The following is a 17,193-nucleotide window of genomic DNA, read 5'->3' on the forward strand; positions in this document are numbered from 1 at the left end:
TACTCCTCAGCAATGAGATTGTTCATCAGAGCTGTCTGTGACATCAACTCAGCATGAAACAAATTTTTTTTGTTTGCTTTAATAAAGAAAAAAGTAATAGTGCAGGTGTTTCCCAAAGTAATGGATGCAAGTACAAAACTTTGGGTTAAGTGTTTTGGGTGTGGGGAGAAAATGGTCACAGGAAAGAAGTCTTGAGTCTTCATAGCCATGTTCTTCTACCCCTCTTTTTAATTTCCAAATCTCTTAAGGGTGTCAAGAGGGCCAGTGTGATTGCAACTATAGCAGGAGATAAAGGACAGTGTAAAATGAAACCAGCCTGTGTACTGTTTCAAGACAACTATTAGAAAGCAGTCACTAATTCAGAAGCCAGTGAGACATCCGGGCAGTAGAATAGAAGGTGGGATGGAGTGAGCCCTGTGAAGTACCAAGGACAAAGTAACATCCACAGTTCAAAAATTTAATTTTATTCTATTAATTCTAATGTATGCCAATAACCTAGTGATAATTCATAAATTTAGTGGTTAACCCAGTGATAATTCATAAATTTAGTAGCTCACAAAGTTTTTAGAAAGCACATAATATTAACATTCCAATAAAACATAGGAAGTTTTGTAAAGAATGAAATGTTTACTATAATCTTTTTTTTTAAAGCCGTGATCCCCTCTGGGAGATCAACAGTGATTTTTAAAAAATCAAAAGAAAATAAGTTTTTTCCCCACAAATACATAAGAACCACTTGCTGGCAATTGTATTTTAAGTGCCTGAAATAAAATGAGCCAAATTTTCAAAGGCAGTTAATGACAGCTTGTATAAGGACTTGTTTCATTTGATTTAGCACCAAGTAAAATTAAGAGTAAGTATGCCATTGAAGATAAATGAGGTTTCTCCCCCACTTCTCATACTGCCTCACTCTTCCTTCCAGGCCACAGTACGTACACATACATCCTTATTGCCCCACTAAGGAATCAAATCATTTTGATTTTAAAATGGCTGCTCAGATTACATTCACCAGCAGAGTTCTTTGCCTTTAAGCTGGGATGGCAGTGAGTGCTAGCAGGTGTCAACTTTGATTCGGAATAAAGAACTCCTTCAGCAAATTCAGTCTCCTAGTCTTTTTTAACCTGTCATAGAAACCCTTTTAATTGCTACACCTGTTTACTAGTTATGATTGTTATTTATGTCAAAGGAATTTTCCCCAGACAAACCTGATTTATTTCTATTTCCTAATGACACAGTTGAGCTTACCTAGTGCTATGGGTCTTCCTTCTTTTTTTTTTTGTACTTTAATTTGTTACTCATCAAGGCAGATCATACATTTTGATCAAAAAGAGAAACTGGCAAGTCGAACCTAGAGCATGCATTTCTTACCCTGAGTAACATCTGAGAAAATAAGACTTTAATTATATTTTCCATTGAAAATTCAATTTTGGTGCTTTTGCAAGAACTTATAATGTCAGTTTCTAACATAAATCATATCCCTCAGTACACATGTATTTCCAAAAGAAAACAAGTCATAACAATAACTAATAACAGGAAACAAATATTTTCCTGTATACTAACTCATAGATTTTTATGGTGAATTGAAAATTCTGAGTAAACTGAAGGTATGTTTAACAAAATAAATACAGCATATATGGCTAGCTTGTAAGTTTCTTAGTGTAAAGGCAGCAGTGAATTTGCATCCTGCAACTGATGTGTAAATCCAGTTGCGTATTTTCTGGAATTTTATAAACATAGTGTCTCACAAAATCGTGTACCACAGTGCCAGAGATGTCTTTGGTATCGGTCTACACAAAAGCCTCTACTGAGATATTTTCCCCAAATTACATGGAATTTTTTTTTTCACTTTTCCAGAAGACACAGAAAACTCTATCAGCCACTTACTCTTCTGAACAAACGTTAGATTACTACCATTACTCTTTTAATCATGCTCTAAAAGATTTTCCAAAAGTTTAGACATCTCTGATGCTTTTGAATTGCACACCCATAGAAGATAACTAGATAAAACAGACTAGACAATTTCAAAAGATGAATCTTGGTATCTGACTCATTTGGCACATCCTTAATTTCCAGAATAAAATCAGTAGAAATGAAATTAATACAATTTTCAAAGAATTCATACATGAGTCTTAGGACAAGGAGCTTCTGCCCATCTTACTAGTTATAGGCACTTTTCCTCATGGAGTAACTGATGCTTCCTGGTTTACTTGTGGAACTTTTGTTTGTAGGAAAGCATATACATGAGGCCAGATCTTGTTGGTTTCTGTTCCAGAGAATGTTTCCAACACCCCTTTTTTCCTAAAGATGACGAAACAAAAACAAACACAGGTCTGAGTCTTCCCAAAAAGCTTTTTCAAAATGACTCTTAAAAGATGATAATGTGGATTTAGGAGTCTCAGTAAGTTTAAGTCTGTGTGATCAAGCGAAAGGCACTTTACTGGGCATTGGAAAACCTAGATTTTAGATTTGTTTTGCCCTCTGGCTTACAGAATTATAAGAAAATAATTAGAAAATAATAGCACCTACCGTTTATTGAGCATGTGCTAAGTGCTTTAATATAACAGTTCATTTAATCCTTTCTGAAATTCAAGTTCCCTTATTTTACTGATAGAACTGTGTGTCAAGAGATGTAAAGTAACAGCCCAAATCACCAAAATGGTAGCGTGCTTCCAAACACAGGGCCTGCCAGACACCAGGACGCCCCTTAGCTTTCTGCCAGCCCATTTGCAGAACAGCTGTTTAATGCTTGATTATGCTTCCTTCTTTTCACCTAGGTTTATTTTTTCTTCTATGCTATCCTTCTAAATGTGAGGGGGATTAAAAAGTACAGTTTTTATTATTTCCTCTTGTGTTTCTCCATTTGTCCCCAGGCAGATCTGTCTGGCTTGTCACCAGACCAGCAGCCAAAGTCTATTTACTCCAGTTTCTTTGGGGTGAGATGGTGAAGAGGATCAGAATCCTGGGGTTACCTTTCAGAACAAACAGCTGCCCTCCAGAGATTCTGGCATTCCTCTTGCTTACCGTCCCCCTCTAACCCACTCATATACACAGTGGCTTAGAGGCTGCGTAAGAGCAACTGAAGAACTCTGGTTTACTGCTTTCTAAAAACAGGATCAGTTATACCTCTGCAGCCTGTTCACTAGACTTTCAGAGGTTTCACCGGGGACAAAAACATTCCTTTCCTGATACCTCATAAAATTTGCCACAGTTAAGACTAACTTAAATAATTCCCACTGTTTTCTTGGTAAGAAACATCTGCTAAACAGAGACATTATGCTAATACAGTATTCTTTGCATATTAGAAGCCCTCCTGCTTCTAAATTCACCGTCATCTTGTAAAGCTTTCAAGAGAACAAGCTTCTTAGCTACCCTAAGCCTCTTGAAGAGTCACTGTAAAATCAAGCCAATGTCACAAGTGGGTTAATTACTGAGGGCACAACTACAGGCACCTAGTCAATCCTAAAGCCATACCTTGGACGAACATTGGTCATTTTAATTTCTATGTAATAAAATGGAACCAGCTTCAACTATTGGTCCTCTAAAGAGTAAGAGCATCATGTTTTTAAACACAGACCTAATTACTCTATAAATGTTGCACAGCTGCAAGAGTTTTAAAAACAATATAACTGTCCGGGCTGGCCCCGTGGCCTAGTGGTTAGGTTCGCGCGCTCCACTGCAGGTGGCCCAGTGTTTCGTCGGTTCGAATCCTGGGCGCGGACATGGCACTGCTCGTCAGACCACGCTGAGGCAGCGTCCCACATGCCACAACTAGAGGAACCCACAACGAAGAATACACAACTATGTACCGGGGGGCTTTGGGGAGAAAAAGGAAAAAATAAAATCTTTAAAAAATATATATATATATAACTGTCAGTATTTTTAAAGAACAATGCTAACTATCTCTAAAGTTGTTGCAACTACCACCTGCAATTTTTGGTTAAGTCCAGTCCTAGTTCTATGTGTGGGAGCTTAGAAGGACAAGTTTCAATTAATGGCAAGAGGCAGCAAAAGCCAGAAGCGTTAGAAAAACTAGGGTATCGCCTAAGATAGGGACCCGGGTCATACGCTTCATCTCTGCAGCGTTCCCCACCTTCCCTTCCCACATTAGTTCCCACATAACTAATCCCCAGAGCCACTGTGCTGCCAGAGCATTCAGTGATTACCTCTATTAATAGCCTTGCAGTGTTACCAGCCCAGCAACAATGCGTTCTCCCTTCTTCTGGTTACTTTTGAGTGAATAACAAACACTTTTCGGGAAACAACCTCTTCGCCAAACTCCATGAGGTTCAGGTGGGACTGTCCCCACTTCCCAGCTTCAAGGATGGACATGTGACCTAATCAGTGCCAACTCCAGGACTTCTGCTGGCAAAGAGGCTCTCTTTCCTGCTGGGGTAGCTGAACTGGTAGGAGGTAAGCTGGAATGATGAGGGCCTCGCACAGGGAGAGCCCACCTGAGATTGAAGCAAAGATAGGCAAATGGAGTAGAGACTGACCGAGGCCTAATACACTGTTTGAACACCTGGACCTAGCCATCTACCTTTGGACCTTTTAGTTACATGACCAATAAATTTCCCTTTTGCTTAACCTAGTGTGAATTAGGTTCCTGACTGATATAATCTTGTTGTATGATAAATATTATTTACCCAGCTCTCTGCCTCATCAACATATGGAAGGTGAGAGTTTCTTGGGGCTTGGCAGGGACTGGGTCTAATTATCTGTGTGTGGACTAAGAGGTTAGCACAGTGTAAATTGTGATTTACCAGAGTAAATCATAACAGCCAAGGGGCCGGCCCAGTGGCATAGTGCTTAAGTTCGCACTCTGCTTCGGCAGCCCAGGAGTTGCAGGTTCAGATCCCAGCACAGACCTACCACCAGTAGTGAAGTCATGCTGTGTCAGCATCCCACATAAAACAGAGGAAGACTGGCACAGATGTTAGCTCAGTGACAATCTTCCTCAAGCAAAAGAGGAGTATTGGCAACAGATGTTAGTGCAGGGCCAATCTTCCTCACAAAAATAAAACAAAAAAAAACAAAAACAGCCAACACTCAGCGATTTAATAATGCCAGGGCTATTGTCAGTCTTTACATGGATTCTCAAACTTAATTCCTTTAACAACCCTATAAAGTAGGCACTATTTAATACTGCTTTGATTTTACACATGAAGAATTTGTGGCACAGAGGTTAAATACCTTGCCAAGGGCCACAGCGCTGGTAATCTGCAGAGCCAGCCTCATTACATAAATCACAAAATTATAATACCACCTATGTGGGAAGTGAATCACCAACTCCCTTGAAATTTTGCCCTCCAGAGACAACTATTAAAACGGCTTGGAGACTATTGCCGTATATTTCACTGCACACTTACTCTGTTATAACAACAACAACAATAATAGCTAATAATTATTAGCTTACTATGTGTCAGACACAATTCTAAGAGTTACACATATTAATTCATCTTTCAACCCTCTATTCTCACTCCATTTTACAGAGGAAAAACAGAAGTTAAGGCCAAGTTAATAAGTGGTGAACTAGGATTTGAACTCAGGCAGTTTGGCTCCAGAGTCTGTGCTCTAACCACAAGACTGTACTGTCCTGAGGCTGAACCATTATTCAGTAAGTGAATAAATGAACTGAAAGGGGATGCAATCTGTCCTCTAAGGAGAGGGAAAGGCTGAGTTAGGAAACTGGATCATTTCTTAGCCTGAGTCAAAAATTAATTCAGCACAGTTCCTACATCTGTTGTGGAGCATGAATTCCCTCAAGAGCAGACAAAACTATGTTAGAATAGAAGCTTTAAAAGACCTAGCCAAATAAATGATGTGAGGATTATTTGCGATTTGAGAGTCTTCTTTGCTGTAGTGTCCTCCACTGTCACAGGCCGTGGGCATGATTAAGTTTGCCTCCCCAGGATTCATTCCAGCCCTCCCTCCACCAGACAGCAGAGTTTGGGTGAGACTAAACCACTCCGAGCTGCGGGTGTAATCCCCCCATCCCAGTGCCTGGTTCAGGAATGGGCGGTAACCCAGGCCTCCAACAGGTAGAACAAGGCATTCCCTGACCACAGAGGCTGTTCAAGCTGATCCAATCTGCGTGATGCGCAGGGCTTTTGTTCACTGGGGGAAAGGTGACCCTTCAGCCCTTCATGAAAGATGATGCCCCGGCTGTTCCTGGCCCCTGTCTGCAAATATGCAGGAAGCCTGAGGACAAAGCCAACACAAAGCTGAGGACAACGGCAAAACTCCGATCAAACCTAAGGGCAACTGAAGGCCAACCTACCTTCTGGACTCCTCTGTTACACAAGCTAATACATTTCCTTTACTGTTTAAACCAATTTGAACTGGATCTTCTGGTATTTTAGCATTTCGGCTGCAAAGCATGAATAAGCAAAAACTGACTTAGTGCTTCACGAGGCAAGAGAAGTTCTACAAAGTGACAGACTCACTGGTAGTAATCCAGGACCGGCTTTGTTTGCGCCTCGTAGGCCTTCAGCCTCTTGACAACTGTCTCTGGTTTGTCATCCTCCCGCTGAACGAGAGGCTCTCCAGTCACATCATCAACACCCTAAACAGGAGTTAAAAGAGACTGGTATCAAAGATCACATTTTTGAAAGATATTTTTATAAGCAGTTCCATGATTTTTAAAGACATTTTTTCCTAAGCACCAAACATAAAAATGTGCTTTTAAATAAACGGAATCAAATTCAAACCCAGATCACCACATGACAGCACCATGAGACCCTAGGATCATCTCTACAGTATCAGTCACCTTCTCCTTAAAGATTTTCTTAGCAGCCTCAAAATAATTTCACATATACACAAAAAGATTCAGCTACATACCTGGGATCTCAACCGCAAGCCCTAAACAAACCAAGGTGTTGCTAATCCCTATTGCCCCAGCTCCCAACACACTCCCTGGCACACAGCAGGGAATCAAGAAATGCTTCTGAAGGAGTAACAAACCCCTGCTGCTCCCGGCGACACCTTTACTACCAAGCTGAGCGGACTGGACCAGTCAACTACACCAAGGAATCTAAGAACATGCCCTCCGGAGTTTTGGACCAGTGGAGGATTTCCAAGGTCTTAGAACTTATATCTGTGGACTCAAGAGGACCCAAAACAGTCTGCTACCTGGAAGGCTGTGTGAGCAACACCACAACTACTCACCAGTGTTTTGGGAGGGTTGAATTCCATGTTGTAGACTCGGCCGCTGGCTGGATGAATCCAGCGGGCAGTGAGGCGGTGCTGAATGACTTCAAAGGGCACATTCAGATTAATCACTGTGTCTATCTGATACGCTTTATCCAGGGCTTCTGCCTGTGGAAGTGTCCTTGGAAAACCTTTACAAATTAAAAAAAGGAACAAAGGAAGAAAGGGAGGGACGAGGGAAGAAGGAAGAGAATTAGGTAATTTAAGCAATGTGAACAAAAGCAGTAACGCCAGGCAGGCTGATCACAGCTGTAGGGCAACCGTGATAGTTAATTTTATGTGTCAACTTGACCAGACCATGGGGTACCCAAATATTTGGACAAATAATATTTTGGGTTTGTCTGTGAGGGTGTTTTTGGACGAGATTCGCGTTTAAATCAGTAGACTGAGTAGAGCAGATTGTTCTCCCTAATGTGGGTGGGCCTCATCTAATCCATTGAAGGCCTGGACAGAACAAAAGAGCTGCCGCTCCCTGCCAAATAAAGGGGGATTCCTCCTGCCCGACTGGCTTTGTCTTCAGACTCAAACTGAAACATCTGCTCTTCCTGGGTCTCGAGCCTATTGGCCTTAAGATTGGAACTACACCACCCATCAATTCTCCAAATCTCCCGTTTGTCAACTCACCCTGAAGATCTTGGGACGTGTTGGCCTCCATAATCATGTGAGCCAATTCCTTACAATAAATACCTCTTTCTCTCTCTCTAGAAACTAAAAATCAACTTATCTGGGGCGGGCCCTGTGGCCGAGTGGTTAAGTTCGCGCACTCGGCTTCGGTGGCCCAGGGTTTCGCCAGTTCGAATCATGGGCACGGACATGGCACTGCTCACCAAGCCATGCTGAGGTGGCATCCCACATGCCACAACTATAAGGACCACAACTAAAAGTACACAACTATGTACCAGGGGGCTTTGGGAGAAAAAGGAAAAATAAAATCTTAAAAAAAAAAATCGGGGCTGGCCCCGGTGGCCGAGTGGTTAAGTTCGCGCGCTCCGCTGCAGGCAGCCCAGTGTTTCGTTGGTTCGAATCCTGGGCACGGACATGGCACTGCTCATCAAACCACGCTGACGCAGCATCCCACATGCAACAACTAGAAGGACCCACAACGAAGAATATACAACTATGTACCTGGGGGCTTTGGGGAGAAAAAGGAAAAAATAAAATCTTAAAAAAAAAAAAATCAACTTATCCTCAAGGATTCTGTCACACTTCTGGTTGGGGAAAGTTTATAGCTGATTGTAAGTTACCCTCCAGTCTTCCTTCTTTTGTGGTGATTCTTCCTCATCATAAAATATTCTCAAAGGAAGGGGAAGGAACTAAAGTCACATCTGAAGTGAGCTTAGAAAATGTGGCAGTCCACTTCCCTCTTTCCATTTGGATAAAGAAGCAGGCCCAGAGAGGATGACTGGCCCAAGGCCTCAGGGTGGTGACTGGCAGCCCACCATCCATGATGTCTGTCTGTACCCATGAAATGCTCATTCTCCTGCCTGCACTCATCATTTGGGGCAGCTGAAATGCTCACAACACTTCACTTACCATCCAACAGCCAGCTATGTTGGGTGAGATTTTTCAGCTCATGAAGGGCCAGCCGAGTCATGACATCATCTGGGATGAGCTTCCCTTGGTCAATGAAAGTCTTGGCTAACACACCAATTTCTACAGCAGAGGGAGGGGAAAAAAGCAAATCAGCAAGTATGTTTGTTCTATCCCATTCCGGGCCCCTAGGAAACTGGTCGCCTAAAGAAGACCTGGATAAGTACCTTCGTATGAAAATGTGCATCATCAACTTTTATGATAAAAACACAGGTTACAAAATAATCTGTGCTTATCTCAGATTCTCCATTACGTAAAAATAAATTTAAATGTATAGACAGAAAAAATAATAGAAAGCTACAGACCAATACGTTAACAGTAGTCATCTCTGTATGACAGAATTATAAGTGACTTTTGAAATGTATTTGCACTTTTCTGTATTTTCTATCAGAAAAAAAACAAAGAATAACTGAAATTATTTTCTTTTTAAATAGTAATTTGAGGGGCCATCCTCATGGCCGACGAGTTGAGTTTGTGCGCTCCGCTTCCACAGCCCAGGGTTTCGCTGGTTTGGATCCTGGGCAGGGACCTAGCACCGCTCATCAGGCCATGCTGAGGAGGCATCCCACCTAACACAACCAGAAGGACCTACAACTACAATATACAACTGTGAACTGGGGGTGCTTTGGGGAGAAGAAGAGAAAAAAAAAAAGATTGGCAACAGATGTTAGCTCAGGGCCATCTTCAAAAAAACAAAATAAGAAGAATTTGAAATAGTCATTATTTTTAATTGCCTCAGTTTAAATGCCTTCTATCATGTAACTAGAGATTTTTCTAAACCTCTAAATAGATGCTGCTGTCACAATTCAACTTTTGACCAGTTAGCACTGTGATCATATCATATTTTTATTAATAAAACATGTCATCCTTTTGCAACAGTATTTTAATTTTCTCATCATCTCTTACCAAATTTATTTATATACATTCAGAATTGTAATACCACTGTAATCTGTGTATCTATAGTTTTGTGTTCTTTTTTCACTTAGCATTATTTTGTAAATACTTTTCAGTGGTTTTATATAGTCATTTTTTGTAACTATGTAACATTCTACCAATATACATCCATGTTTGATATATAAAAATACACTCTATCAGAGCAGTACTGTTAGACACTTAAATTATTTAAATTAGTCTTAGTTTTTCCCTACCACTGCTGCTTTTATATATCTTAACACCTTTTCTCTTGTCTGTCTTTTTTTTGTCTTCTCAATTATTTCTGATGGATAAATTCCCACGAGTCAGATTAAAGGTTCAAAGTATATGACTATTTTCATAATTCTTAGTATGAATTGCCATACTGACTTCAGAACAGATTCTAAATTGTCAAATTCATGAAACTTTAAGATTTTAACACATTCACTGCATGGAAATTGGCTGCCATTGGACAGGTGTACTGCCGGGCTTTACAAACTGCATCTGAGAGAGGCCCTGGGTTCTGAGTGCTAACATTAAAACACCCTATCGGAAAGGCCCACAAACTCAGTAGATGTGTGCACCTCTCTGTCGTCAGGCTTTTGACCACTGCTTGGGGAAGCAGAGCTCAACCTCGGCAACAGTGTTTGGGAAAAACGTAAAAACTTGCAATTCTCCAGGACTGAGTCCCTAAAACTCCTCTCAGCTCTCTCTTCAGGCCACGCCCTCTTCTAAACCATCAACTAATGGTAACAAATCGATTGAGATGATGGGATTAACTGATAAAGTCCTTAATTTCATCCTATAAGAACAGCTTTAAGAAACAATGATCTGCTCTTGCCACTTCTGTTCAACATTATGCAAGAGATCGTAGCCAGGGGAGTTAGTCCAGAAAAGAAATAAAAGGCACCCAGAAAGGAAGAAGTAAAACTATCTCTATTTGCAGATAACATGATCCTGCATATAGAAAGTTCTAAGTAATCCACTAAAAACCATCAGAACTAATAAATGAGTTCAGCAAAGTTGCAGGGTACAAGATCAATACACAAAAATCAACAACGAACAATCTGAAAATAAAATTAAGAAAACAATTCCATTTACAATTGTATCAAAAAGAACAAAAAACTTAGCAATATACTTTAGAAAGTGCAAAACTGGTAATCTGTAAACTACAACATTACTGAAAAAATAAAGAAGACCTAACTAAATGGAAGACATCTCATATTCATGGATTAGAACATTTAATATTAAAATGGCAACGCTCCCTGAAAATGATCTACAGATTCAATGTAACCCTATCAAAATTCCAGCTGGTGTCTTTGCAGAAATTGACAAACTGATGGTAGAATCCATATGGAAATGCAAGGGACCCAGATTAGCCAAAACAATCTTGAAAACGAAGAACAAAGTTGGAGGGACACACATTTAGAATTTCAAAACAGCAATCAAGACACTGTGGTACTGGCATAAGGATAGATGTATACGGGGCCTGCCCTGTGGCCGAGTGGTTAAGTCTGCGCACTCCACTTTGGCGGCCCCGGGTTTTACCAGTTCGAATCCTGGGCACGGACATGGCACCACTCATCAGGCCATGCTGAAGCAGCATCCGTATGCCACAACTAGAAGGACCCACAACTAAAAATACACAACTATGTACCAGGGGGCTTTGGGGAGAAAAAGGAAAAATAAAATATTTTAAAAGAAAAGGATAGACATATAGATTAAGGGAACAGAATTGAGAGTCCAGAAATAATCCCTCACATTTACAGTCAACTGATTCTCGACAAGGACGCCGAGACAATTCAACGGGGGAAAAATAGTCTTTTCAACAAATGGTGCTGGGGTAACTGAATATCCATATACCAAAGAATAAAGTTGGACCTCTACCTCACACTGTATGTAAAAAATAACTCAATATGTATCACACACCTAGATGTAAGAGCTAAAACTACAAAACTCTTAAAATAAAACATAGGTGTAAATCCCCATGACTTTGCATTAGGCAATGGTTTCTTAGATCTGAAACCCAAAGCCGAAGCAACAAAGGGAAAAATAGACAAACTAGACTTCATTAAAATTAAAAACCTTTATGCTTCAAAGAACACATAATGAAGGTGAAAACACAATCCACTGAATGGGAGAACATTTTTGTAAATCATGTATCTGATAAGGAACTTGTATCTAGAATATCCAAAGAATTCTTACAACTCAACAATCAAAAGACAACCCATTTTTTTAGAAAATGGTCAAAGGATCTGAATATAAAAAAGCAGATATACAAATGGCTAATAAGCACATGAAAAGATGTTCCACACCATTAGATATCTGGGAAATACAAATAGAAACCACAATAAGATACCACTTCACACTCAACTAGGATGGCTATAATCAAAAAGACAGAGAATAACAAGTATTGGCAAGAATGTTGAGAAATTGAAACTCTCATATATTGCTCGTAGGATTATATACGGTATAACCAATTTGGAAAACAGTGTGCCAGTTTTTCAAGAGGTTAAACTGAGTTACCATAGGACTGAGCAATTCCACTCCTAGGTATATACCCAAGAGAAATAAAAACATGTCCACACAAAAACTTACACATGAATGTTCACAGCAACATTATTCACAATAGCCAAAAAGGAGAAACAACCCAAATGTCCATCAAGTGATGAATGGGTAAATAAAATGTGGTATATCCATACAAAATTATATTATTCAGCCTTAAAAAGAAATGAAGTACTGACACATGTTGCAAAGTGTATGAACTTGAAAACATCATGCTAAGTAAAAGAAGCCAGACACAAAAGACCACATATTGGATCATTCCATTTACATGAAATATCCAGAATAGGCAAATTTATAGATAGAGAAGGAAGATTAGTGGTTGCCTAGGGCTGGGAGCACTGAGGAAAAATGGGGAGTGACTGCTAGTGGAAATAGTGTTTCTTTTGGCGGTGATAAAAATGTTCTAAAACTGTGGTGATAGCTGCACAACTCTTGAATGTACTAAAACCCATTGAATTGTAAACCTTAATTGGGTAAATTATATGGTATGTGAATTACATCTCAATAAAGCTGGTGGAAAAAAAATGGGCAACCCGCATGGAAAGTAATATTGTTAAAGGTACAGAACAGTATGTACAGTTTGCTACCACTTATGTAAAAAAGAAAAAAAAGAAACAGAGGGAAGAAGAGGTAAACATTTGGTTGTGTATACATGAAATATCTCTGGAAGGATCTTTTCACTAACTGTCCTTTTATATTGTTTGGAATTCCAAATCATGTAAATGTCTTGCCTATTACAAATTGAATTTTTTACCATTACAAAAATAAGCTGCTCTACTGTCAATATCATTCTAGTTAGCCCTATTTATGCTGCACGGGTGTACATAATTAAAGTTTTGTTGGATAGACAGAATCTTGGGAGCTGACTGAGGCTTTGAAGATTATCTACTGAGTTCAATCCCCCAAACTCATAGAGAACAAATGAGATCAAAAGGGTTAGGCATGTAGTTCAGGGTTATGTGTTCAAGAAGCACTGAGCTGCAGGGTAGTTTCTCAAACTTTGGGCAATCATATGGAAACCTTACAGTTTCTGCCATAGCTGAACTATTATTTACTATATACTTTTCTTTAAAGCGACTCAGCTTTCTAAATAAACTATAATGTTTATGAAATTAAAGGTTTGGTATGCTAGTTAGTGTTTTTTAAATACACTTTAAAATAGATTAAAAAAATTCTCTACCTAAAATTATCTCATGAACTTCAACTTGGGAAATACTGTATAATAAAAGGCAAATTTAATTGGCACACAAGGACACCTGGGTTTTCAGCCTTCTCTCCTAGTTTCCTCATCTTTAAATGAAAGGGGTGGACTAATGGCTAAGGGTCAGACTCAAGTTTCCTGCCTCCAGGGTCCAGTGATGGTCTTCAAGGAATCCAGGTTTGCAACTGTCAACAGGTAGCTTTGTGTTTCCAGTGTCCTTATCATATCTGCTGAGATGATTTTAAACTTTAGCTATAAAATACAGCCATGGGTTATAAAACATGGCACACTCATGAAATGGTGGTTGGACAGTAAACTGGCACCATCCTTCTACAGCACTATTTGATGGTATCACTATTTATAGAAATTCTACACGAGGGAGTTTATTTGAAGGAAATAAGCAGAGATGCTGCCAAATGTTCATGTATAAGGATAGTCATAATGGTATTGATTATAGCAAAAAATGGTTAACATAAATGTTCAATTAATAGGAAGACATTTAAATTAATAATTGTGCAATTGATGAAATTAAATATCATTTTAAAACTGCTTACACTATATGAGGGAAAAAAGGTATCTAAGCCATCATTTAGAATATAAGAATTTTGCAAATACATACAGAGAAAAAAAGGATATAAGAGAAAGCACTAAAGGGTCAATTATAATTGTCTCTGTGTAGTGGAAGTATACAGGATTTTAATTCCTTTTTTTATATTCTCATGACATGTTTTCTTCCTTTTTAATAAACATAGTTCACTTTTAGTATCAAAAAATATTAAGCAGTATTTTTTTAAGATTTTTTATTTTTCCTTTCTCTTCCCAAAGGCTCCCGGTACATAGTTGTATATTCTTAGTTGTGGGTCCTTCTAGTTGTAGCATGTGGGATGCCGCCTCAATATGGTTTGATGAGTGGTACCATGTCTGCGTCTAGGATCCCAACCAGCCAAACCCTGGGCCTCCGATGCGGAGCACTCGAACTTAACCACTCGGCCACAGGGCCGGCCCCAAGCCGTATTTTTTAAACAAAAGATTACACCCCTGTTTTGGCTCTGCTCCTGTGGGAAATATCCAATCCGTTCACAAATACTTATTGAGAATATATACATAGTCCTGAGATACAGAACATCTGTAATAACAATCTCAAGACACCTCCCTAAACTCCGTTTTCTGTTTTCCTTGCTAAAGAATTGCCCACAAAACTCCAGAATGAGCAAGGCCTGAGGCAAGCTGAACTTCTTTCCCAGCAATCCCCTCCTCCCTCCCTCCCTCTAGGCTCTTTTCATTTTGTGGAGCCAGAAACAGGGCAGCAGGCATGTCACGAGATGTTAAGCATAAACAAAGAGTTCCATTCCTTAATTTAAAAAAAACTTCACTTGTCTTTAAATTTAATTTTTAAAAATGTTCTGTTTCCCAAAATTAACGTATCCTTAACTCTTCACTCAAGGTGTTCTATAACCACACAGTTGTGCCTCACTGCTCAGTTATTTTTCAGAGAATCCCTTTAGGATTCTTCACTCCCTTCCACTTTGGATAACCTTACCCCAGCTGGGTGCTGGGTAAAAACAGTCCTGGAGACTGTTTTCATTACTTAACTACTTCAATATGTTGCAAAGAACACTCAGCAAGTGAGCCAAACAATTAACCTTTTGAAGAAGTTTAATTAACTACAAAATAGTTATATGACTTTTTTAAAGATCAATGTTAGAAGAGAAAAATAAAAGTAGTAATTCACCAGACTAGGTGCTGAACAGAACTCCAAGAAACAAACTGAAAACACTGGGGTGATTCTTTTATTCATTAAATGTCAAGTATTTTGAAACAAACAAACAAAACAATCCCATGTAGAAATAACCTCTATGTCCACCAATTGGGGATCGGCTAAAAAAAAAATCATAGTAGATTCAGCAGATAGATGCCTATACAAACATTAAAAAAGTGAAATGGATTTCTATGTTATCATGTGGAAAGATATCCCAGATATAAAGTGAGAACACATTGATGCAGAATACATACATATTATGATTGCATATTGCTTAATATAAGGGATATACATATATGTGCTTGTGCATAAATACATATTTCTAAACGGAAACACATGGCACTGTTACCCTCTGAAGAATGTAAGGCTTTTTTACTTTTCATTTTATGTACTTCCGTTCTGTTTCCAATCTTTTTTTACCTTGTGCAGGAATTACTTCTCTAATTTCTTAAAAGGAGTTTCAAAATGAGTTGTTTTGTAAAACAAAGGTCAACACTTTTGAGAAAATGAAACTCGCCTTGTTGACTTTTTGAAAACAGCTTTCTTAAGATATAATTTACATAACATAAAATCCACCCATTGTAAAGTGTACAGTTTGTTGACTGGATTTTGTGCTGAGTTATAAGAATTTATTTGGCAAAAGAAAACAATCTTCCAAATGACCACGCCCCAGAATAGCTTTCGGGTCTAAGAAACCTCTGGGGATATCAAAGAGCTAAGCCAACTTTGTGCCTGCAACGAGGGTAAATAATATTCGACCTTCAGATATGGGGGAAAGGTCAGAACCAGAAAATCCAATAGAGTTTAAAAAAAAAAAAAAAGTAAAGAGCGAGCGAGCACACAGTTCTCCAGGCTCAAGGGCACGTGGAGAATAAGCCGGAGCGCGATGGACCCTCAGGGGCACCTGCGACTGGGGCCGGACATGCCTCTCAAGAGCCAAGTGGTGTCCTTTAATCTTTGAACTTCCAACTTGTCCTAACTTCCTAGTTATTTCCCCCAATAACCCGCCTGAAGCTGTCCACCAGGCCAGAGGTTTCGGGGAACAGTAGCTCAGTAACCCGGGGTCTCTCCCCGGGCGGCGAAGACAGATGCTGCGCCCGACTCCCGGGACCCGCATCCGGGGACCGGCATCCGCCGCCCCGGCCTCTCCGCCCGCATTCCTGCCCCGGGATACAGCGCCCGGCCACCCCTCCGCGTGCTCCCACCTGTGCCCCGAAGCATGTTGTCTCGGAGCAGGTCCCCGCTCGAGAGGTGCTTCAGCTCGAAGTGTTGGGTGATGCGCGACGACACGGTGCCCTTGCCCGAGCCCGGCGCCCCCATGATCACTGCGCGCAGTAGGCGCGCGGACGCCCCCATGGCCGCAGGGAGAGGCCCGGACCGCGCGGGCAGAGGGCCTCGGGCCTGGCTGCGCGCTCCCCCGCTCCCCCACCCGGAGCCGGCCGGTCGGCAGCGCTGCGAACAGACGGCTGCCGCGGCGCCCGGGCGCTCCCGGAAGTGAGGCGACGGTCACCGGGGCCGCCCCGCCCGCGCCCGCCCCCGCCCCCGCCCCCCGGCCGCCCGGGCGCCCCCTCCCCCGTGCCCGGCCCTGCCAGGCCCGTGCAAGCCGCGTCCCCTCGGCGACCCCGCGCCCTATCAGTCCCGGCCGGATAGACTGCGCCCCTCCGTGCCCCTCCCAACCCTTGCGCCCTTCTTGCCACCACCTGTGCCCCACCGCTCTCCTGGGTCACCAGACGCTCCCCTCCTGCTCCCCCCAGCCCGCATTTGCCTCCCCTCCCTTCCGCCTTCCCCTCCTGGGCTGCAGAGCGACCTCTCCTCCTCCTCCCTTGCTTTCACGCTGTTTTTTAAGGCATGTTTATCTGTGTAGAATGACTGGGGGTGACGATGAGCCGAAAGGGCCTTCTTCCTCATTTCACTGGAGAGGAAACCCCGTTGAAATCAAGTGAGGTGCTCTAACTCACAC

At 41.1% G+C, this 17,193-nt stretch overlaps 1 protein-coding gene across 1 annotated transcript; it reads right to left on the reverse strand.

Moving 5' to 3' along the window:
- Nucleotides 1–443: 443 nt before the first annotated feature.
- Nucleotides 444–16,771, reverse strand: AK3 (adenylate kinase 3). Its single transcript, XM_023627306.2, has 5 exons — nt 16,439–16,771; nt 8,740–8,859; nt 7,165–7,337; nt 6,444–6,562; nt 444–2,298 (listed from the first exon to the last, which is right to left on the reverse strand). The coding sequence occupies exons 1-5, from the start codon at nt 16,587–16,589 to the stop codon at nt 2,178–2,180; spliced, it is 684 nt and encodes a 227-aa protein (XP_023483074.1). The 5' UTR covers nt 16,590–16,771; the 3' UTR covers nt 444–2,177.
- Nucleotides 16,772–17,193: the final 422 nt, after the last annotated feature.

Source organism: Equus caballus, chromosome 23, assembly GCF_041296265.1.
Source record: "Equus caballus isolate H_3958 breed thoroughbred chromosome 23, TB-T2T, whole genome shotgun sequence".
In the NCBI taxonomy this organism is placed as follows: Eukaryota; Metazoa; Chordata; class Mammalia; order Perissodactyla; family Equidae; genus Equus; species Equus caballus.